General features: G+C 50.2%; 2 protein-coding genes across 5 annotated transcripts in view; both read right to left on the bottom strand.

Moving 5' to 3' along the window:
* Nucleotides 1-96: 96 nt before the first annotated feature.
* On the bottom strand, nt 97-11,050 carry LOC124054723 (RING finger protein 150-like). The gene is made up of 6 exons (XM_046381066.1): nt 10,087-11,050; nt 6,739-6,989; nt 6,241-6,395; nt 5,672-5,768; nt 5,316-5,571; nt 97-5,015 (listed from the first exon to the last, which is right to left on the bottom strand). The coding sequence occupies exons 1-6, from the start codon at nt 10,541-10,543 to the stop codon at nt 4,897-4,899; spliced, it is 1,335 nt and encodes a 444-aa protein (XP_046237022.1). The 5' UTR covers nt 10,544-11,050; the 3' UTR covers nt 97-4,896.
* A 300-nt stretch (nt 11,051-11,350) lies between these two features.
* The window catches only part of LOC124054699 (type II inositol 3,4-bisphosphate 4-phosphatase-like), a 12,735-nt gene continuing 5,023 nt past the window's right edge, over nt 11,351-19,062 (bottom strand). For 3 of the 4 annotated variants that reach the window (XM_046381002.1, XM_046381000.1, XM_046381003.1), the window contains 18 exons: nt 18,826-18,905; nt 17,429-17,519; nt 17,128-17,197; nt 16,887-17,034; nt 16,634-16,764; nt 16,452-16,559; nt 16,236-16,344; nt 15,759-15,924; nt 15,476-15,667; nt 15,244-15,388; nt 14,814-15,016; nt 14,448-14,571; nt 14,239-14,365; nt 14,023-14,163; nt 13,604-13,701; nt 13,423-13,520; nt 13,157-13,311; nt 11,878-12,815 (listed from right to left, as the gene is read on the bottom strand). In XM_046381002.1, coding sequence (XP_046236958.1) covers nt 12,593-12,815; nt 13,157-13,311; nt 13,423-13,520; nt 13,604-13,701; nt 14,023-14,163; nt 14,239-14,365; nt 14,448-14,571; nt 14,814-15,016; nt 15,244-15,388; nt 15,476-15,667; nt 15,759-15,924; nt 16,236-16,344; nt 16,452-16,559; nt 16,634-16,764; nt 16,887-17,034; nt 17,128-17,197; nt 17,429-17,519; nt 18,826-18,905 — 2,409 coding nt within the window. In that variant the 3' untranslated portion in view covers nt 11,878-12,592. The other variant, XM_046381001.1, reaches the window with a different exon arrangement.

Below are 19,062 nucleotides of genomic sequence, written 5' to 3'. Positions count from 1 at the left end.
AATGGTGTTTAAATTTCATTTGGGAAAACAAACAAAATCAAAATAATTCTCCAAATCGCTAAAAATGAGACATAAACATCAGACTGGAATAAAAACGAGCTTGCAATAAAATTTTATTTAAATTTTGTCCTGAATCAGAACACGTGCAACAACTGAAACACAGAAACAACATGGCGTCATACCGCCTTGTATTTACACGTGTGTATGTATTTTTGTGTTTGCGTGCACAGAACAACCACACAAACGTATGTTCTGTAAAACAATATTGTAGAAACACACACGACACCATTTCACACCCTGTTGTTACGGTAGCAGAGCGGCTAACGTGGCTACAAACACATCGGATCGTCTCTCTGGAAGGATCTGAAAAGGTCGTTTTTATTCTCGTTCACTTTCTTCTCTGTGCCGTTAATGCCCTCCTCCACAGCAGTGAGTACATGATAACTTAATCCTCCTGATTAAACTCCCGAAATGTATTTATATCCACCTTCAAGCAGGCTGTGTGGAGATTAAAATGTATAATCCCAATGGGATTACGTGGATTTACCTGCTTCAGGAGACAGGTCAGAAATTACAACACAAATTACAATATATGGCAAAATATATGGCAGTTGCCCTGTACAAACGGTTTGTAGTTGAATGTGGACCAGCAAACATCCTTCACATCACACGGATTTTCAACATAGAAATCTTGAGAAAAGAGAAACGAAGAAAGCAAGTAAAGTAAGGTGAAGTAAGGCAAAAAGAATAAGAGAACAAAAACCTAAAGAAAAGATGAGAGAGCTGGAAAGGGAGGGCGTAGAAGGTAAAAACAGAAGAGTCAAGTATACAGGCAAAGGGAAAGACACGAAGACATTTATCCAGAACCTTCCAGAGAAAGAAAATTAAAGTGCATCAACAAGAGGCTGAGCAACCAATCAAAACACAGCATCCAGGGGGAGGAAAAACAGCATCGCAAGAACAAAGAACCAATCAGACATCATTACTGGCAGTGACACGAGGGCCCCAAGTTAGCTGACTGAAGAACTGATTCTGGAGTAGATTTACAAAACCTATTTTAACTACTAAGACGGAAACGTTTGTCACATTTTGTGTCATGTTTTCACAAAATAAAAAACAACAACAATAAAAAAAACTTGCTTGTTCAGGTGTGAAAAGTTTTCCTTCTTTCTACTTCTATCTGATGACGGCAGCGATAAACATCTCAACATTGTTCATATGATGCTAAAGCCTTCTTAATATTTGCAGCACTTTAACGTTAAAACGGCGTAAAGGTAAGAAGCAAGAGCAGGAATACTTGAAGGGTTATCATTGGCCTACGTTCTGTTTTAATGGTGTATGCACAATATTAGGATTGGCAACATTGGAAAAATTTTCAATAGTGGTGCCGATGTGTTTTTTTGGTACTAATGCTAAATATTTGTCTAAATGCAAGCAGCTATACAGAACTTTGCCTGAATAAAATAACTAAAGCTTCGATTTAAATCAGGTCTGATCGAGGAGCTCACAAACAAATAAGAACTCTGACCTGACGTTCAATAAGAGTTTTCTGATTTTGATACTTGTTGCTACAGACGCATTTCAATAAAAATAAAAACCCAACAAAAGTATGTGCTACCAATACGAAGACACGAAGCGGTGGGACCGACATGCCACAGCAGCCTCAGTCTCTACTAGAAGAACAAGAGAAATGGATTCAGAGGGTTGACTTTCACTACGGCGGCAGCTCAACTGCAGTCACATAAAAAAATAAGAGACTGAAACAGTGCAAAGGTGAAACTAACGTGAGACTCAGTTAAATCCCTTCAAAATAAAGCTTATAACACAAATGAAGTGACTTTAATTAAAACATCATTCACTGAAAATCAGCCAAGACGAGTATAAGACGTACAAATCGATCATTCGTATATTACAGCAAATACACTCTCGGCCACGTCGCAGCTCTTTCAGCTGACAAGCGTTTGTTTCATACTCGGTATCTGACTGGACTGAACTGGACCTCAGGCCTCAGAGAAGACAAACTCACTGGTAGGACTGGAAACACCAACACAAGCGCTGGTTCTTCCTCGTTTCCCTGGACATTTCATCACAACAACTCAATTTGATTTCCTGTTAATTTGAATTGAGACCAGTTACACAATTTGCTTTGCTTAAATTCACAGAACCTGCAGTTCCTGGGAATTGATTACAATTTAATTTTAACAATGCTATGATCGTGCAAGGCTTAAATCTATTGTTTTGGTTTCAGACATAAAATCCTTTGTGATGTGCTCTTAATATTAATGTCTGAAAAGAAACATTTCCATTCAGACTGTGGAGAAAAGGTTTTCCATTGGCACAGGGTTGGTTCTCCAGCCTACACTTCGGTTCTCTCAGACTGAGTTCTCATCAGGACACGTCAACAATCACATCCTGTATGTTTGTGGACAAACTTTCGACCGCTTAGATTGATCTCATCAAGGTCCTTTGCGTTCTGTATGTATGTACAAATACACAACCTGCGCTTCACTCCGCCCAATCAATACTCAATCACATTGAGAATCACCAGGTCACGAGGGGGAGGGAAGTCAGTCGTTGCTGCTGGGTGTCTTCATTACAAAAATAAACGTCTCCTCTGGTATCAAAATAGACGACATTCTTTATCTCTCTTAGTTTCAGTAAGCTTTACGGCGCCAGCGACGCCGTGACGTGAACGCAGCCCTACGCAGTCTGCGCACCAGTTTGGCAAACCGTCGGCGATGCGTCATGAATTCGTGGGATACGCATTTTCTATTTACATGCCTGACTGCACTGAACTGCGCTCACTAAAGCAGGGATGGATTCTTTGTAAACTCCGTCTGCCTGCAGCTCGTCTGACGTCCTCTGACCACTCTGTAACTTGGGCAGCGATTCTTCATCTTTCACAGCTTGTTTCGATGGTGTTAATCTTCTCTGGAAATGGAGATGGCAGCTAACACCGTTTGTAGTGTCCCGATGTGCAGGTCTGAAAAACGCTCGTTAAGTTCAGTGAAATCGTCCGGATCATTGATTGTCAGGGTGGAAGGTGAAGGAGTTTTTAAAAAGGCAGCAGGAGCGACGGCAGGCGGACAGACGATAAAACAGCAAAACGAGGCAACACTAAGACAGAGCGCTTAGCAAACATTACAATTTGGCCATGATGGAAGACTGATGAGGAGATCTTCTCTACATCTTCTACCTAAAGCCACACACTCTCTGTACGTGTTAAATACGTGTTTGGGATGTAAACATCGACGGCGACTTCCCTTGGCTACGTCTGGACTGAAACCCGGCAGATGCCGAGGACACTGGAAGCTTGACTGGACAACCTACTGAGGGGGCTTCAGTTACCTTCAGCAGACGGAGTGAGTGACGAAGTTCCAGACAGGCTAATTAAAGAGGAACAACAGCAAGAAAAACATGCAGCGTCTGCCCGGCATTACGAACGGCTTGACGACATCAACAGAGAAAGTGTTTCAGCGGAGCAGGTGGAGCGCGGCTGAAAACGCTCCTCCGTCACGATGACAGAGCGCTTTGTCACTCGTTTCAGACCGTCGTTGCGGTGAAATCCTACAGTCTGTCAACCTTTCTCAGACCTCACGGTATTCTGTACAGACCTGCCAACACTCGACACTTAGGAACCCGGTTTGGATCCACAGCCGAGGACAGAAAGCATCCAAACCAAATACTCTCGCAGTTCTCATAAAGGAGCTTCCAGACAGGCAAAAAGAGAAAAACACAAAATACTGCGTGTAATCGCTATTCAAAACTGCAGTCAAACTGTAGCTGTAATACTGCCGGTGCTTTGCTTTGAGCAAAACACTAGAAAAATAACCAAATCAAATTCTCTGCCCAGAGCTGCTGGTGTGCCCTTTCAAAATAAATGTCTTCTTTTCAAAACGAAAGTCAGTCACCAAATGCACATCGAGGAACAGCACCTGGCAGGCAAACGAAAATGAGCTTAATTAACCAGGAAACAGTCTGAACCAGGACAAGTCAGCAGCCCTGACACCGTGTCCCGTCAACTTTTGTTCAGCTGGTGTGTCTACCTGGACCACCAGGTAACAGAGTCATCCACAAGGGTCCCGAGACCAGAGCGCTCCGTTCTGAAGCAGCACGGGTAGAAAATGCGGAGGTGAATCCTGATTCCCAGCTTGGACAGACAGACTGTCCGGTTTTCAGGTTTTGAAGCTGAATATCGACCTTCAAAGAGTGAATCCTCTTTTGGCAGGCGACTTTCAGAACATCCTCGTGTTCTCTCAGTATGAAAATGCGGTTTGTTCGAATCCCATCTGCCCTCTAAAGTTCCATCGTGTCAGCAGAGGAACGACGCGACGAGTACCACCGTATCTGAAATGACTTTATGTTTGAACTGTTTTCTGTCACCATGTGATGACAGACGGGGAGGACCAGGAGACAACATCAACCGAGGCAAATGTGGGTTCGTTCAGACATCTGCAGGACGCAACAACACGGGCAGTTTAACGATGGAAACAGCTGGTTAGACCGAGGAGAGCCGAGGGTAAGACCGGAGTAACCACACTAGATGACAGCCATGTTAACCCAGGTCAGGTCCTGGGTCCAACCTGTCCAAAGCAGGCCAGTCAGTCTCCTCTGAGTCCAGAGTAGAACCAGCACACACATTTAGAGTCGGCTCAGCTGTCAAAACAAAGTGTAGTTTGGTTCAAAGTTTTGTCTCACTCGGGCCCTAAGAGGAAAATTCAGTCAAGCGCTGGTGCTGGTTCTACTCGGAACCGGTTAACATCAGAGCCAGGTTTCACGAGTGCAGTCAGGTTTGATTCAGAGCCGGTTTCAGTCTGAAGTCTGTTGAAAAAAATCTGAACCTGATCCGAGTCCGCTTTGGCCCAGGGGTTCTGGTTTGGTTCTGCTCGGCTCCTCTCAGGACTTGTCCCCCAGCTGAGACTGCTCCGTGCACCCCTCCTCGTCTGACAGACCCGTTTCCACGGTGATGACCAAGGATGCCACTGAGGCACTGCTCGCCATTGGCTGTAGCTCACCTGGAGGGGGAGGGAAGGTGGCGTTAGAGCGAGAAAGGACTTTGTTGCTTTGGGCTGAATCTGACAGCTCGGATCGCTGATGAAGATCAAAGTGTGAACGACACACAACACCAGCAGGCGAGAACAAAAATAAATGTAACACAAAAACATCCTCACCTGAAACCTTCACGTCTTCCCGCCAGACCCAAAAGTCATCAGGAAAGCCGTTTTGCTCAGGTGACTTTAAACAAAGTGTTATGTGGCAGACACACCACTGGGTGTCAGTGCACCACCACTCATCTGTGTGTGTGTGTGTGTCACCTGTGTGTGTGTCGGTGGTGGCCGTCACAGGGCTGTCTCTCAGGGTGTCGGGGTCCTGGTAGTCCTGTGGGAGCCCCACCCGTCGCACGCCGGGGTCCAGCACCACCGAGGAGCCGCCCTCGCTCAGCGTGCCGTCGCTGGACGCCCCGGACACCACGGCCTCCAGGGCCAAGGCGCCGACCCCACCCACTCCACCCACGCCGCCCAGAGCCAGGTCGTAGTCCAGCGGCAGGTCGTCCAGACAGTCCGCGTTCAGCTGTGGAGACGGAGAGGACGCCACAGAGTGAGAAAGCTTTGAATGAGAAGACAAGTTATTGGAAACATCTTGTACACCGTGTGGTTCCTGTCACACTCACTGCGATGCCCAGGGCTTTCAGGATGTTCATCTTGCACATGGGACACGTGCGATGATCCAGCAGCCACGGGTCCACACAGCTCTTATGGAATAAATGTCTGCAAAGGAGGAAAACTCTGTGGGGTCGGTCTGCTGTCAACAAAACTGCTGCAAGAACATCAAGCCTGCAGCTGCTTTGACTTCATAAGGAAACAATCACTTTTTATTTCTGTTTTAATCTCATGAAGCTTTCAGAATCTCAAACAACAAGCCTCACTTGGGGAAAACAGAAAGTCATGTGGTTGCAACCCAAAAATATTTGCCTCCGATCACAAGAAAGCAGTTTGTCCTAAAGTGAACTCCACGTAACCGCCGAGTCGCCTTACGATCACATGACAACGAAGGAACAACAAGGAAACGACGACGACAGAAAGACAGAAACAGGAACTTTCCTGATCTGATGTACGAACTGCACTGATTAATGTACACTTATTAACAAGGTTTCCCTGCACCTGCTGTAAGTTCACTGGACATTTTTCGTACACATTACTCAACAACATTACTCTTTAATGAACTCGATCGAACGCTCACCTGCAGGGCAGGATGCGGACCACGTCGTTGGCCTTGTAGCCCTCGATGCAGACGGCACAGTTGTCGAAGTCGGCCTCCGTCTCCTGGTCGCCCTTCCTGATGGTGCGAACCTGCAGCTTACTGATGGCCTTCTTCGCCGCATCGCCGAGCCGACGCTGCGGGAGATGACGGACAGATTTACTGTCAGGTGAGGCAGCGGCGGCACAAAGCAAACACCTGCAGATCCCCGAAGCTGCTTCCAGCTCCACCTCTTTCCTACAACCCTGAACAGCGACTGGAGTGCGACGGCGCCTCAGACCACGACAGAGCGCATCAGCCCGTCACGACTCAGCGTTTTCTTTGTACAACTTCAAACAGACTTTCACACGGGCGTGAATTCCCCCTCAGATTCATTATGATGTGCAAACAGTGTGGCTAAAAGTTCCTCCTTTCTGTGTGTTATGGTAATTCTCTGCTGAGCGAGTGTGAGAGTGAGAGTGTGTGTGTGTGTGTGTGTACCTGGTTCCTGTCTCGTGCGTTGGCGTATCTGAACCTCTGGATGTAGTAGAAGACGAGCCAGGCGAGCGAGATGATCATCAGCACGATGAAGGAGATGGACACGAACACCACAGACGTCCTGCTGACGTATTTCTGCAGGTTCCTCGTCCCGATGGTGATCGTCATGGTGACCGTCACGTTACGCTCCAACAGCGACGCCACCTCGCGGCCTTTCGGCTCCGGGATCATGATGGCGACCACCTCGCCTGTACCTGAAGAGGAGGGCACAAGCTGTAAAGCTGTTTCACTCGGCCGCAGACGTCATCAGGCATCAGACGCCGTTCGACCCGCACTGCGTGGTGAAGGGCTGACTGATAAAAGCACCGACAGGAAAAGAAAAGAAACAGGCGGGTTCGAGCCAACGTAAAGACGGTTTTAATTTAGTCAAATAAGCTCCTGCAGACTGCATTCAGCTCCTGGCCTGTTCACTGAGCCAATAAAAACTTCTGCTCATCACTATGACGACCAGCTCCTCACTCGCCCACCCAGCAGAGACGACCGCTCTAAAAATAAGCTTCGACGCGGTTTCATCTGAGCGTCCATCCGTCTTCAGAGTGAAGTCTGATCACAGGAGAAGATAACCCACAAAAGCCTCTGAAATACTGGACCTCGGCGACCATTGCAGTCAAAAGGCTGCGGCCGTCCGAGCGACCTGCTGACCAGCTCGCACCGACCGAACCATCTGCGCTGATGATGCTGAATCTGAGCATCTCTGAACCAACGCGCACACAGACAAGCGATCTGAAGAACGAGCTACCGAAAGTGACAAACGTTTTGAGGAGGAAAGAAGAAGAAGAAACAGTCATCAGGAGGTCAAAGGTCAGCGTGTGCAGCTGCTGATAACAGCTCTGAGAAGAAGCAAACCACAGCACCCAACTTCAACAGCTGCTTCGTCTGAAAAACACACACAAAAACACCCGCTCGCCAGGCCTGCAGGTGTGTGTGCTGTTTTTATCCCATTCTGGCAATTCAGTCGTTTGAGGCTTTCCTTGTGACTGCGGTCTGAATAACAGACGTCCATGTGACGCCACAGGTGGAGGGAAAAACACCAGGAAGAAGCTTCATATCCACAGTTACAGCAGGAATTCATTTCCATACCAACAGCAACGTCTCCAGAAACCCCAGCATTAATGTGTGTGTCCCGCCCTGTCATCATCTGCACGCTGACACACAGAGAAAATAGTTCCCACATGAAACTCCACACCACGAGGTTCTGTGGACTATTTGGAGCAACCAGGTGGTGACTGCTGCTCAGCGCTTCAAAGCACCATCCATTACATTCAAGAGAAAACTCTGTGACTCACCCCAAAACTGTCAGGATGGACAAACAGCAGCAATGTGGTTTTGACTTGTAGGTGAACTGTCCCTTTTGGAGTGAGAGTGAGAGCGCCTGAGTGTGCCATTTCATTCATTTTCATTCCTTCTGCGGGTCTAAACGGACGTCAGCTGGTGTCATCGTGTCCACACAAGTCGAGAAGAAATGAGTCACGTGTGCAGACGGGCTGGCGGTTATCAACAGGAAAACCGCGAGGAAGCCGACAGAAGCCACTCTGCAACAAGACGGCCAACCGTCCTCCCCGTCTGTCTCGCACTGAGAGCACCTGCCGAAGCACACCTGAGTGCTGCCACCTCCTGAACTACTGCACTTCTTACTTCACTGCATTCAACAGCTTTTCGTTTCTCGGCAGACTGAGATTTCAGAACAAAACACACGAAGTCTGAACTTTTAAAAAGGTGACGCGCTGTAAACAGTTAAACAATTAGCTGAGCAGTCAGAGGGGACGACGAGCTCAGAAGCTGTGTGTGTGTGTGTGTGTGTGTGTGTGTGTGGGGTATTGAACTTGCATCCCCTCCAACACGTGAGCAGAATCAATTCTTCACTGCCTGAAAACACACCCGCGGGATCAATGCTTCACTCACACAAACACTGAGGCCACTGCAGCCTGGTGATGGTGATGGTGATGATGATGACACCCAGCACAGGTCAGTCAAAGCATCACACTTCCTGTGAGGACTTCCTGTTTCTGGACGGTGGCAACTTTCTGCCTGAAACCGACCAATCATGTGCGAATGTTTGAAACGTGGTGTAACTCTAGAAAACGCACGAGCCGCCGCCAACTGAGGGATGATGGGAGGAAGGATGAATCCAGCTGACCACACACACTATCAAAACAAGAATTTTAAAGACGACGCACTGAGACGTAGGACGTTTATTCCTACTATTTCTGACTGTTAAGTGAGAAAATAACAGAAAGCATCACAGCCAGCATTTAATAAGAGGCAGAACCTTTAAAAAGCAGTCAGTTCCATGCATGCAGATGACAGTTTGGCTTTTGAACGCAGCTCAGATGCTCTTTCAGGAGGGAAACGACTTAACGTGATTCCCAGCAAGTTCAGCTGGGATGGGGGACGATGGAAAACCGCCAGATCGACACGGAAAACGAGCCAAACGCCGAAAGCATCACGAGAAAGTTGATAAAAAGTGGAGAGACACTCAGGACTCGGCTGCAGCGGTTCAGGGCTCCCTGAAGGAGGTTTCAGCTGACACTCAAACAGCTGTGAGTCTGATACAGTTCAGACGACTGCCACTACAGCACACCCAACCCGTTACCTAATCCAACACCACCTCAGACCTGCTGACAGTCCGAGCTTCTCCGGACTGAATCCAACCAGAAGAGACGAGACCAACAAAGCAGCTCAGGAGAAGTTCATCCTCAAGTCTGGTAAAGTGTGGCTGTGTTACGACACAGCAGCACGGAAGGGGAACTGGTCCAGCACCGTCAGAGACCTGCAGTCAGCACTTTGTCTGCTGGCACCAGGACCAGGTCTGACAACCAGTTCAGACAGACTGGGATCCAGTTCAGGCTGCTCGACGCCGTCGCTGCTCTCAGCTGCTTTACTTTTTATCATTGATTAATCTACAGATTGTCGTCCTGATTAATCATACGAAACAGTCTATAAAAAGGTACTCAAACAAACTCTCTTTGACATCATATAAAAGCAGAAAAATGTCACATCTGACAGTTACGTAACTGCAAATTCTGTATTCCTGGACTCAAAAGAGGGACAAAAACAGAGACTGGACAGAATCTGGACGGTCAAACGCACACCTGAAACAAAAAGTGAGAAGTAAAAACGGTCCTGTAAGGTCTGACGGTCTTAGTCGACTGCACTTTGGTTCATGTGAACGGAGACATGACCGGGAAAACACGGCCTGCTCGCACCGAGGCGAACTACTCACTCTGCGTTACTGACACACGTTACACTGCGCACTTTACGTGTACAACAAAATGCAGGACATCAGCGTACCTGGATGAGGCATCGTGATGGTTTCGTTAGCATTAGCTGACCCCACGTTGAAGATGACCACCGCCGAGGCGTTGTGGGCTGCGGCGTGGCGGATCTTGTCCTTGTAGGTGCAGTTTCCCGGGGCTATCAGCGCTATCCAGGCCCCGGCCTGTGCGGGCACCGCGAACCGGGTGTTGGGGTCGCAGGCCTGGCGGTCGTGCGGGGCGGCGGAGAGGACCACCACCCCCTTGGCGTCCCGTTTCGGCGAGTGCTCCCCGTAGCGGCCGCACTCCGTCTTCTCGGTGCGGAGCTCCGAGGTCGCCGGGTCCACGTAGGTGATGTTGACGAAGGCGGTGTACCACTCCTCCCGTTCGGCCACGGTGAAGTCCAGGCACAGCAGGTGGACGAAGCAAAAGGAGAGCAGCCACGTAGAAAGGGCCAAGCTGCGGCAGGCCGCCACAAGAGAGCCCGGGGCCATGACGACCCTCCCCGGTGAGAGCGAACCGTAGCCCGATAGCGCCTACACCGCACACACCTACTCCACCATGCTAACAGTGGACCGACCAGGAGGTTATTTAATCCGCCCCTGTTCTTTATTTCGACGCCCACTCCGTTGCGACGCCTATCTTCCCTTATTTTTACCGCTTTTCGTGATTTCAGCCGCTCCCCGCCGCCGCTCTCAGGCTACCTAGCAGCAGGCGCACATTAGCCGTCTCCATTTCCAACAGGCACCGAGAACAAAACAAAAACACCCACGGGAAAAAGCCTGCGCGCAGAAGCGGCGGTGGACAAAACGAACCGCGGGGAAGTCGCGCCTGCACCTCACCAAGACCAAACACCAGGCAGCGAGTCAACTTTTCGACAGTTAGCAGTCGGTGGTGTGTTGTGTATTTAGAGCTAACTGAACGCTGCAGGCCAGTTAAACTGCATTGTTTTGACTGGGCCTGAGCGGACTACTGCTAAGTTAGCGCGAATAACAAACAGTACTTCCGGTTATTCTATACGAAATACGAGTACTTTTCCTGGACTGAAGGATTCCGTTTCTATCAAGCTTTCTTCTTCTGCTCCATTTTTAGTTACTGACTATGTCATGATAACACAGGTACACTGTGAAATGGCTATTAATCAATTAAATTGAACTTCACAAACGATAATTCGCTATTATTTTGAAGGACAAATCGTTGTATTTCCGTTCTGAATTGGTAACTTGACACAGCTCTTTGAGCGCAGTAATCCCGAGCGACGCCACCTAGCGGCCCGGCAGAGAAACCACTCAATACAATAATTTTATGGGATCCAAATGAACAGGATCCAGATTTGAAACTTTATTTTGTCCGCGAGCAAAATCCATTTTTTTGCACTTATACAAATTTATACAAAAATCTTTGTACAGTAGGAGGAAATGAATATGGGGGGCCCCACAGGGGAAAGATGGGCCCGATTTGAGGTTTAATCTGGCTCTGCATCAGTGAGCATCATTATCCAGTTTTTAAATTAATTGTAATCAAGTATTAATTTATTGCAGAAACATGTTTGTGAATCAAACGCCTGCAGCCACAGTGAACAGCACAGAGGATCATTATGAAATAAAATTTATATATAACACAACACACACTTTACATGATAAAACAAATACGGTCATGATAAAAATTTGTACGGAAACTAAAAATGAAGTGTCAGCGTGTCTATCCGAAGCTGCCGTCCGGAGGCCGGTACAGTTTGGGGAAGGTGAGGAGCTGAATGCCGCTGAAGGCGAACTTCCTGCAGCCCACGTTCTTCTGCACGTTCTCCATCCTACAGCCATCCCTGCACACACACACACACACGACGGTACAGAAACACGTGCACACGGATCAAAACACGCCACCATAATGTACACGCATGCACGTAATAAATATATAAATAACAAACTAAACACACGATTGGTCAGATCCGTCACAGAGGAAGAAGAATCAGAACTTTAATCTCAATACGTCTTGACTTTCATTATGGCTTCACATGAACTAAAATAAATAATGCTGAGTTGATGGTCTGCTCATCATCATCATCATCATCATCGTCGTCGTCGTCGTTGTGGCTCTGAGGCGTTTAAGCCTCTATGATTTTATTTGTTTATTTCAGTCGTTTCAGCAGCTGCTGGGCTTATCGTTTAATATGTTTTCCCTCTTTATTTGCATCAGCGCCGCTCTGATGACGGCAGCTGTTGGTGACCCTGAACTCAGCATGACTCAAAACATTTCAGCGAATGAAGAGCAGGCGAACTCATCTGCTGTTTCTTCTGTTTCCCATCAGGATAAACTGAACATCTTCCAGTTTGGGACTTTGATGAACCGGGATGGACGTTACAAACTGAGTGTTTAGTCTGAGGAGCGATCTGAAACACAGCCATTCAGTTTGATGAATCTGACCTTGAGCTTTGCTACAAACAAGCCTCACAGAAAAAGGAGGATTAAGGATAAGAATAATAAAAAGGTGGTTGAGTGATCATCTGTGTGGTCCACCCTGAGCTCAGAGCTCCCAGCCTGCTCTACTGGTATCTGGCCAGCAGGATAACCAGGCTGAGGATGAGCCACAGGACGAGCAGGTGAGACGTCACCAGCAGGAAGGCCACCGGGTACAGGTGTCGCCGGGGGGCCTTAGGGGCCCAGCAGCTGTGGACATCTGAGGGACGCTCCCCTGGCTCTAACCCACACACTGTGAGCCCTGAGTGGGCGTAGCAGCCCAGCATCTGCCCCCAGGACAGACGAGACCTGGAGGAGCAGGAGGAGGAGGAGGAGGAGGAGGAGTGTGATGAAGGGCACACGAAGAGAAGAAGACAGGAAGAAAAAAAAGAGAAGAAAAATGGATGACTCCATAAGAAACAGAAGAAAATGTGGAGAGTGAAAGGAAATAAGAAGGCATGAAGTGAAAGACAAGAAAAACAAAAAAGAAGGTTAAACTGAAATCTGCAGCACAAACGTAAGAGGAAAAGAAGGCCAAAGGAAGAGGAGGACAGAAGAGGACAGAGGGACAGAAGAGGAGGACAGACGGGAAAGAAGAGGAGGACAGGGGGACGCGAGACGCTCCGGTGACTCGTGGGGTGAACACAAACCTCCTCATGCAGTCGAGTGCGGTGCTGAAGTGCTGCTGGCCGAGTGTGTGTCGCTCTCTCAGTAACACACACTGCTCCAGCGTCACCGACATCGCCGTGCGGTCCTTCGCACTCTTACAGCTCGTCAGACGCACGCCGTTCACCGCACGACACACCTGAACACACACACACACACACAAGTTGAATGTGTGACTTGTGTGACCGCAGACTCTTCGCCTGCCGTGATCCGGTCAGATTTCACGCCACAGAGCGGCGACTCGTCCTACCGTCGCAGCGATCCACAGAACCTCCACGTTCTTCCTCTTCTTGGCTTCCAGGCTGCGATCCAGAGAGGACAGCAGGTCCACCAGAGACCGGACACCAGCTGAGACAGAGAAACCGGTTCAGTGACAGACTCGATGTGCTCGTGTCCTTTACTAAACGGCGGCGAAGTGAACTCAGGCTTACTCAGGTCGGGCAGCGCGGCCTTCAGCGCGTCGCAGTACGCCTTGAGGCGCTCGCAGCTCTGCTGGTTCATCCTCTCCTGCAGCGAGCTGTCGCCAAACCTGAAACAAACGTCACGCTGCTCTAAACGTTCCTGCGGGTTTCGAGAAGTCCAATTCATGTTTTATGAAAAAGTAAGGAAACAGCGAAATCAGCCCGTTTCTCACTCAATAAACCGTAAAGTAAACAACAACAACACGTTGACATCTCGTACTTTCTGCATTTATGTGGACGCTTTAGTTAGCGTCAGCAGAGTTAAGATTCTCACATGTGAAACATCAGAAGAGTTTATAAAATATGATGCTTCGGTATCAACTACAAATAAACAAATAACCTTATGAAATAAACAGAAAACATTTGATTGTGTGTGTGTGTGTGTGCACCTCTCAGCCAGACTCTGCTGTTGGTTTATTCCAATGTTGAAGAGAACAGGATGAACTCGTATCAATCGCCCCTCCTTCAGTTCCCATGGCAACAACCCAAAGGTCTCCGGGGGCAACGGGACCTCGACAACCAAACTGCCCCTGAATGGAGACGACACAGTGCTGAGGGTGCTCTCTCTCTGTGTGTGTGTGTGTGTGTGTGTTTGTGTGTCTCACCATGCTCCGCTGAGGGTCGGCAGCAGATCGTCCATTTGTTCTGTTTTAGCCTCGCTGACAGTGAACGCAACACCGCTCAGGTCTGCCACACCCACCTCCATGTCCTCCAGCATCCCCACCTCCTCACCTGACACACACACACACAACATGCATGTCTACATAGTGTGTATAGCAGCTTAGTGTGTGTGTGTGTGTGTGTGTGTGTGTACCGTAGGTGCTGAGCAGGCTTTCAAACTGAGCCAGGATCCCGACAGTGTGAAGCTGCCGCAGGAACTCAGGATCCTCCAGACCCCCATACAGCTTCAACACGAACCCACACACGACTGCTGAGAGCTGAGACACACACAAACAGGAAGTAAACAGGATATGACTTTCACAAGTGGCTCAGAGATTCCTGTGCAGGTATCCCACGGCGGATGGATCTGTGACATCCACGGCCTCTAGTGGTGATCGGAGGCACTGCAACTTCAGCAGTCACTCACTTTGGTGCTCTGACGAGTGTTTCGTGTGGGAAAGATGCATCACACACATGATCAGGACAGTACATGTCAAACCTCAGAGTGATTCTCTCTCACCGCCTGGCTGAAGACGGCGTGGCGTCTCCGGGCGACCTGAGTGGGTCCCTGAGCGACGGTCGTGGAAACGGCCCTCTGTAGGACCACAAAGGTCATGGCGGCTCGGGCTCTCGCCACCGCCTCGCGCACGCAATCCCTGAGAGTGAGCACCAGGGGGAGCAGCTGTTCCTGCCAGGAGAACGCCGAGGAGGAGGAGGAGGAAGCTGGAGGAGACACACAAACGGCGTTGCTGCACCCGCATTAAACCAATCAGAGTCATTCAAAAGATTCCAACACATGACGGTAAACTTAAGGGTCCAGTGTGGGGGAAGCGATGGCTTCTGGTGGTGAGGGAGCAGACGGTAACCGACCGAACACCCCTCGGCTCACCCCAGCCAGCGTTTGGTTTGTCCCTGCTGGGCTACTGTAGAAACAGGAAGTAACAGCCCACCAGTGTTCTGAGAGTTTGTGTCCCCGCTGGCTTCCTGTTGCTCTGATGGTGTCGCCTGCTGAGGCCGCTCCTCCCGCCCCTGCAGCCGGTCGCCCATGGTGACGATGCAGTTGAGGCTCATGGCAACATTCGCCCACACCCTGTCCTACACACACACACACACACACACACACGTGAAAACACATCCAACACTATCATGAACGAGTTCAGATGTCCAGACGCTCCAACTTGCCCATTCCTCCTCGTCGTACTCCGTGTCCCGTCGTAGCGAGTCCCGCCCCTCGCGGTCGGCTGGCGTGTAGTCGCACAGCAAGCCGTTGCTGTGGATGTGGCTGCTGTTGCAGTGGGCGGCGTGCTGGATGTGCATCGCCAGCAGGGCGTCTTTCACCAGCTCATCTTTGAGCGCATGAACGAACAGCTCTGTCTGAGTGAGAAGGAAGGAAGGAAGGCCGAGACGTCACGAGACCTTTGCGTCACACCTGACTTTACCCCCTGCGTTTCCCTTCGCCGCTCACCTGCTGAGTCAGGCCGTCGAGGACCCGCTGCAGCCGGGCGGCGTTCAGCTCCAGAGAGACGGACAGCAGCTCCTCAGCCAGCCCGAAGACCAGAGGCTGCAGCTGGGCGACGCTTGCCAGCAGATCCTTCGCTCTGGAGCTCTCATCCCGGGAGTAAGAGACGGAGCTGCAGAGAGGGACGGGGGACACGAGGACAGTCAGTCCGTCACACACGGGACGGGACGGGACGGGACGGGAACGTGGAAAAGGTTCGGACAGGAAGGTTCAACTGCACCTCAACCCAAACAAAACTCGATTTTCTCACTGAAAGACAATCCGAGCTCATCAATAATAATTCAACAAACTGCGGTGAAGTCGTGTGCTGATCTACAGCAGCGTCACTAATCCTGACAGATCACAGAGATTAACCCACAGGAAGTGAGAGGAGAGCGTGAACGACACACACACACACACACACACACACACACACACACACACCTGTCTGTGTGGTTCGTGTGCTTGCTCAGCAGCCTCTTCAGTCCTCCATGTTTGAAGGACTGGTGGTGATCAGCCGGAGCTCCAAACGTTATCACCTCGTACCACACACCTGCACAGAGAGACTCCGTTAGACCGAACGAGACCGGAGAGGCTGCGGCTCAGAAGACACGAGGGACGATGAGCCAACGCGTGAACGAGACCCAGACCAAGACGTACCTGCGCCGTCCGGACCGCTGACCTCCATCCTCTGCGAGTGCAGGTTGGTTGGAACGAACTGAAGGTGTTTGTCCGACTTGCTGCTGCTGGACTTGAAGCAGGACGCGGCTGCTCGAAAGACAAACGCATCAGGAGGGAAGCAAACATTCAGCCAAACGAGTTCAGCCGCGAGCTCGGCTCACCTGAGAGCATCTCGAGCTCAGCGAGCGTCTCCTCGTAGCAGCCAATCAGGACGCTACAGTGTTTGATGACGTCATGCCGCAGCCCATCCCAGTGGGGCGAAAGGTCACCGAGCTCCTTCAGCTCCTGGACCCTGAGGAGCACAGACAAACACAGGCTGGGCTGAGACGAAGGTCACCTGTGGAGCGGACGACGCTTTAGTTTGAAAAGAGCTGCAGCCACATCACTTCCTGTAAACGAAGACACGACGCTCACCTGCTCGTGTGCTCGCGTATGAGCACGCTCAGTAGCTGTTTGGGTAAGGAGAACGACAGCGGCGTCTCTGACATCTGCTCTCGGACCAGCAGCCACCTGCGATCCTCCGTCTGAAACCTGTACACCTTACACACCTGAGCACACAGCACTGCACGCACACACACACACACACACACAGAAGGAAAGGTGAAGCCTCACGACAGGAAGTTCCTGCAGTGTGTGAAGACGCCGAGTGTCCCACCTGCTCTCATCACTGGACTGTTCTCTTTGTCGTGGACTGAAGTGTGAAGACTGTCACACAGCGCAGGACACTGGAGGACAGGACACACAAAAAAAGACAGTATGAAGGTGAGGGCAACACTTCTCTACTTCCTCTTCCTCTCACCCCTTCTTCTTCTTCTTCTTCTTCTTGGCGCCTCTCGACTAAAGCTGAGAGCAGCTGAGCACAAACCACAAAGTGTCAAACTGGCTGCCATGTTGCCCAACCACAGAGAGGAGACAGGAACTACAAAGAGGACTCGTCTCCGTCTCCGTCCCCCTACCTTGTGTTCAGGAGGTCTGTCCCCGCTCTCTCCCTCCGTCTGCACCCGCGACACCTTCACCTCCCCGACCTCGTTCGCTCCGTCCATCGTCCTGAAAGAGACAGGCAGGAGGGGGAAAAACCGTTGAGGTGTGGAGACACAGAAGCTGGCGAGCCCCGGGGACGAGGTTTACCTTCAGCAGGACGACGGACTCTCCGCTGCTGCTAAATCCTCTTCACTGATCTGATACCTTTAGCTTCTCACTTCCTGTCCCTGTCCATCCCTCAGCTCAGCTCGGCTTCATATTTTATCAGGACCGGGATCAGGAAGACCAGAGACAACCAGCGCAACTAAGCTGCCATGAGGACAACCCGGACTTTGATATCATCATCGTCAGTGAAAACAGCTTCTCAGACAAGCAGACCCACAACAGCTAGCATGACTGAGCTAACCCGCCTCCCTTACAGGAAACAAAGCTCACTAACTACACAGGTAACTACAGGAAACCATGACTACCACATTAAGACAACAAGCAAGACAAACCGCAGGGGTTTGCCAGCGTTTGTACTGCACAGCTAACCAGAGACGTGTTCGTTAGCAGGACGCTCTGAACTACAAAGACGACCTCACTGGAGACGAGAACACTGACAGAACAGACGAGCGAGCTACAACACAACCAAACTACGGAGGCGACACGTTCACATGAACCGCTGACGAGACCGAGAGACACAGATGAGAAACCTGACTGAGTCAACAAGACAAACTGCGAGGAGAAACCAGAAAGACAAAGCTGTCCTCTCCGACCGGACAACAGGACCAACGGCAGCACGAAGCTCAGGAACTCCAACCAGGTATGAATCAGTCATCGGATACACCTGGAAGCAGCACGCCAGCCGTAAACTGATCCACCTGACACCTTCCGTCTGTCTCTCTGTCTGTCTCTGTCTCCCTCCACACTCTGTCACTGCTCGTCTGTCTCTCTGTCTGTCTCTGTCTCCCTCCACACTCTGTCACTGCTCGTCTGTCTCTCTGAAGGGGTTGTGATGTAAAAACAGGAAGAGATGGCCTGTTTCTGCTCGCTGTGGAGGCGGAGCCACCCCGTCCACCACCGCCCCCCTCCCTCTCACTTCCTCATCAGGTTACAGGTATCCCAGCAACGGCCAATCAGTCCTCTGAGTCTGCGTGAGGTCAATTTCATTCATGTCACTTCAGAGGGTTTCTTTAAGACGAAATGGGGAAAAGGATGCGTGTGGTGGTTAAAGGCGCATGCAGCGAAACTCAGAGAGGCCCCACAGTGAGCCTGCAGAGACGCTTTGAACGTGCACTTCTGACAACAACGTAAAAAGTTTAGCGGTGATGAGATGAGGAACATCAGGTGTTGACACTCGTAGAGACTGTGAAGGCGGAGGTGTGTTCACCTGAGGCTCAGGGAGACGTGGGGCTCCTTGGACCTGAGCAGATCTCTGATGGAGAAGGTGGTGAAGCCCAGAAAGCTCCCCTAAGACAGAGAAAACAAGACAAGCTGTGACACGTTCACGTTTCAGTCGTCCGTCTCGGCACTTCCTGCACATTCCGCCGCTCTGACCCGGGAGGACGCGAACGGACAGCGAGGAGTCGCATCAGCCCACTCAGGTCGCCGTGGGTTACGTAAAGGG

Source organism: Scatophagus argus, chromosome 23 (assembly GCF_020382885.2).
Source record: "Scatophagus argus isolate fScaArg1 chromosome 23, fScaArg1.pri, whole genome shotgun sequence".
NCBI classification, from domain to species: domain Eukaryota; kingdom Metazoa; phylum Chordata; class Actinopteri; family Scatophagidae; genus Scatophagus; species Scatophagus argus.
The sequence above is the reverse complement of the archived record's forward strand: the minus strand, read 5'-3'. Positions and strand labels throughout refer to the sequence as shown.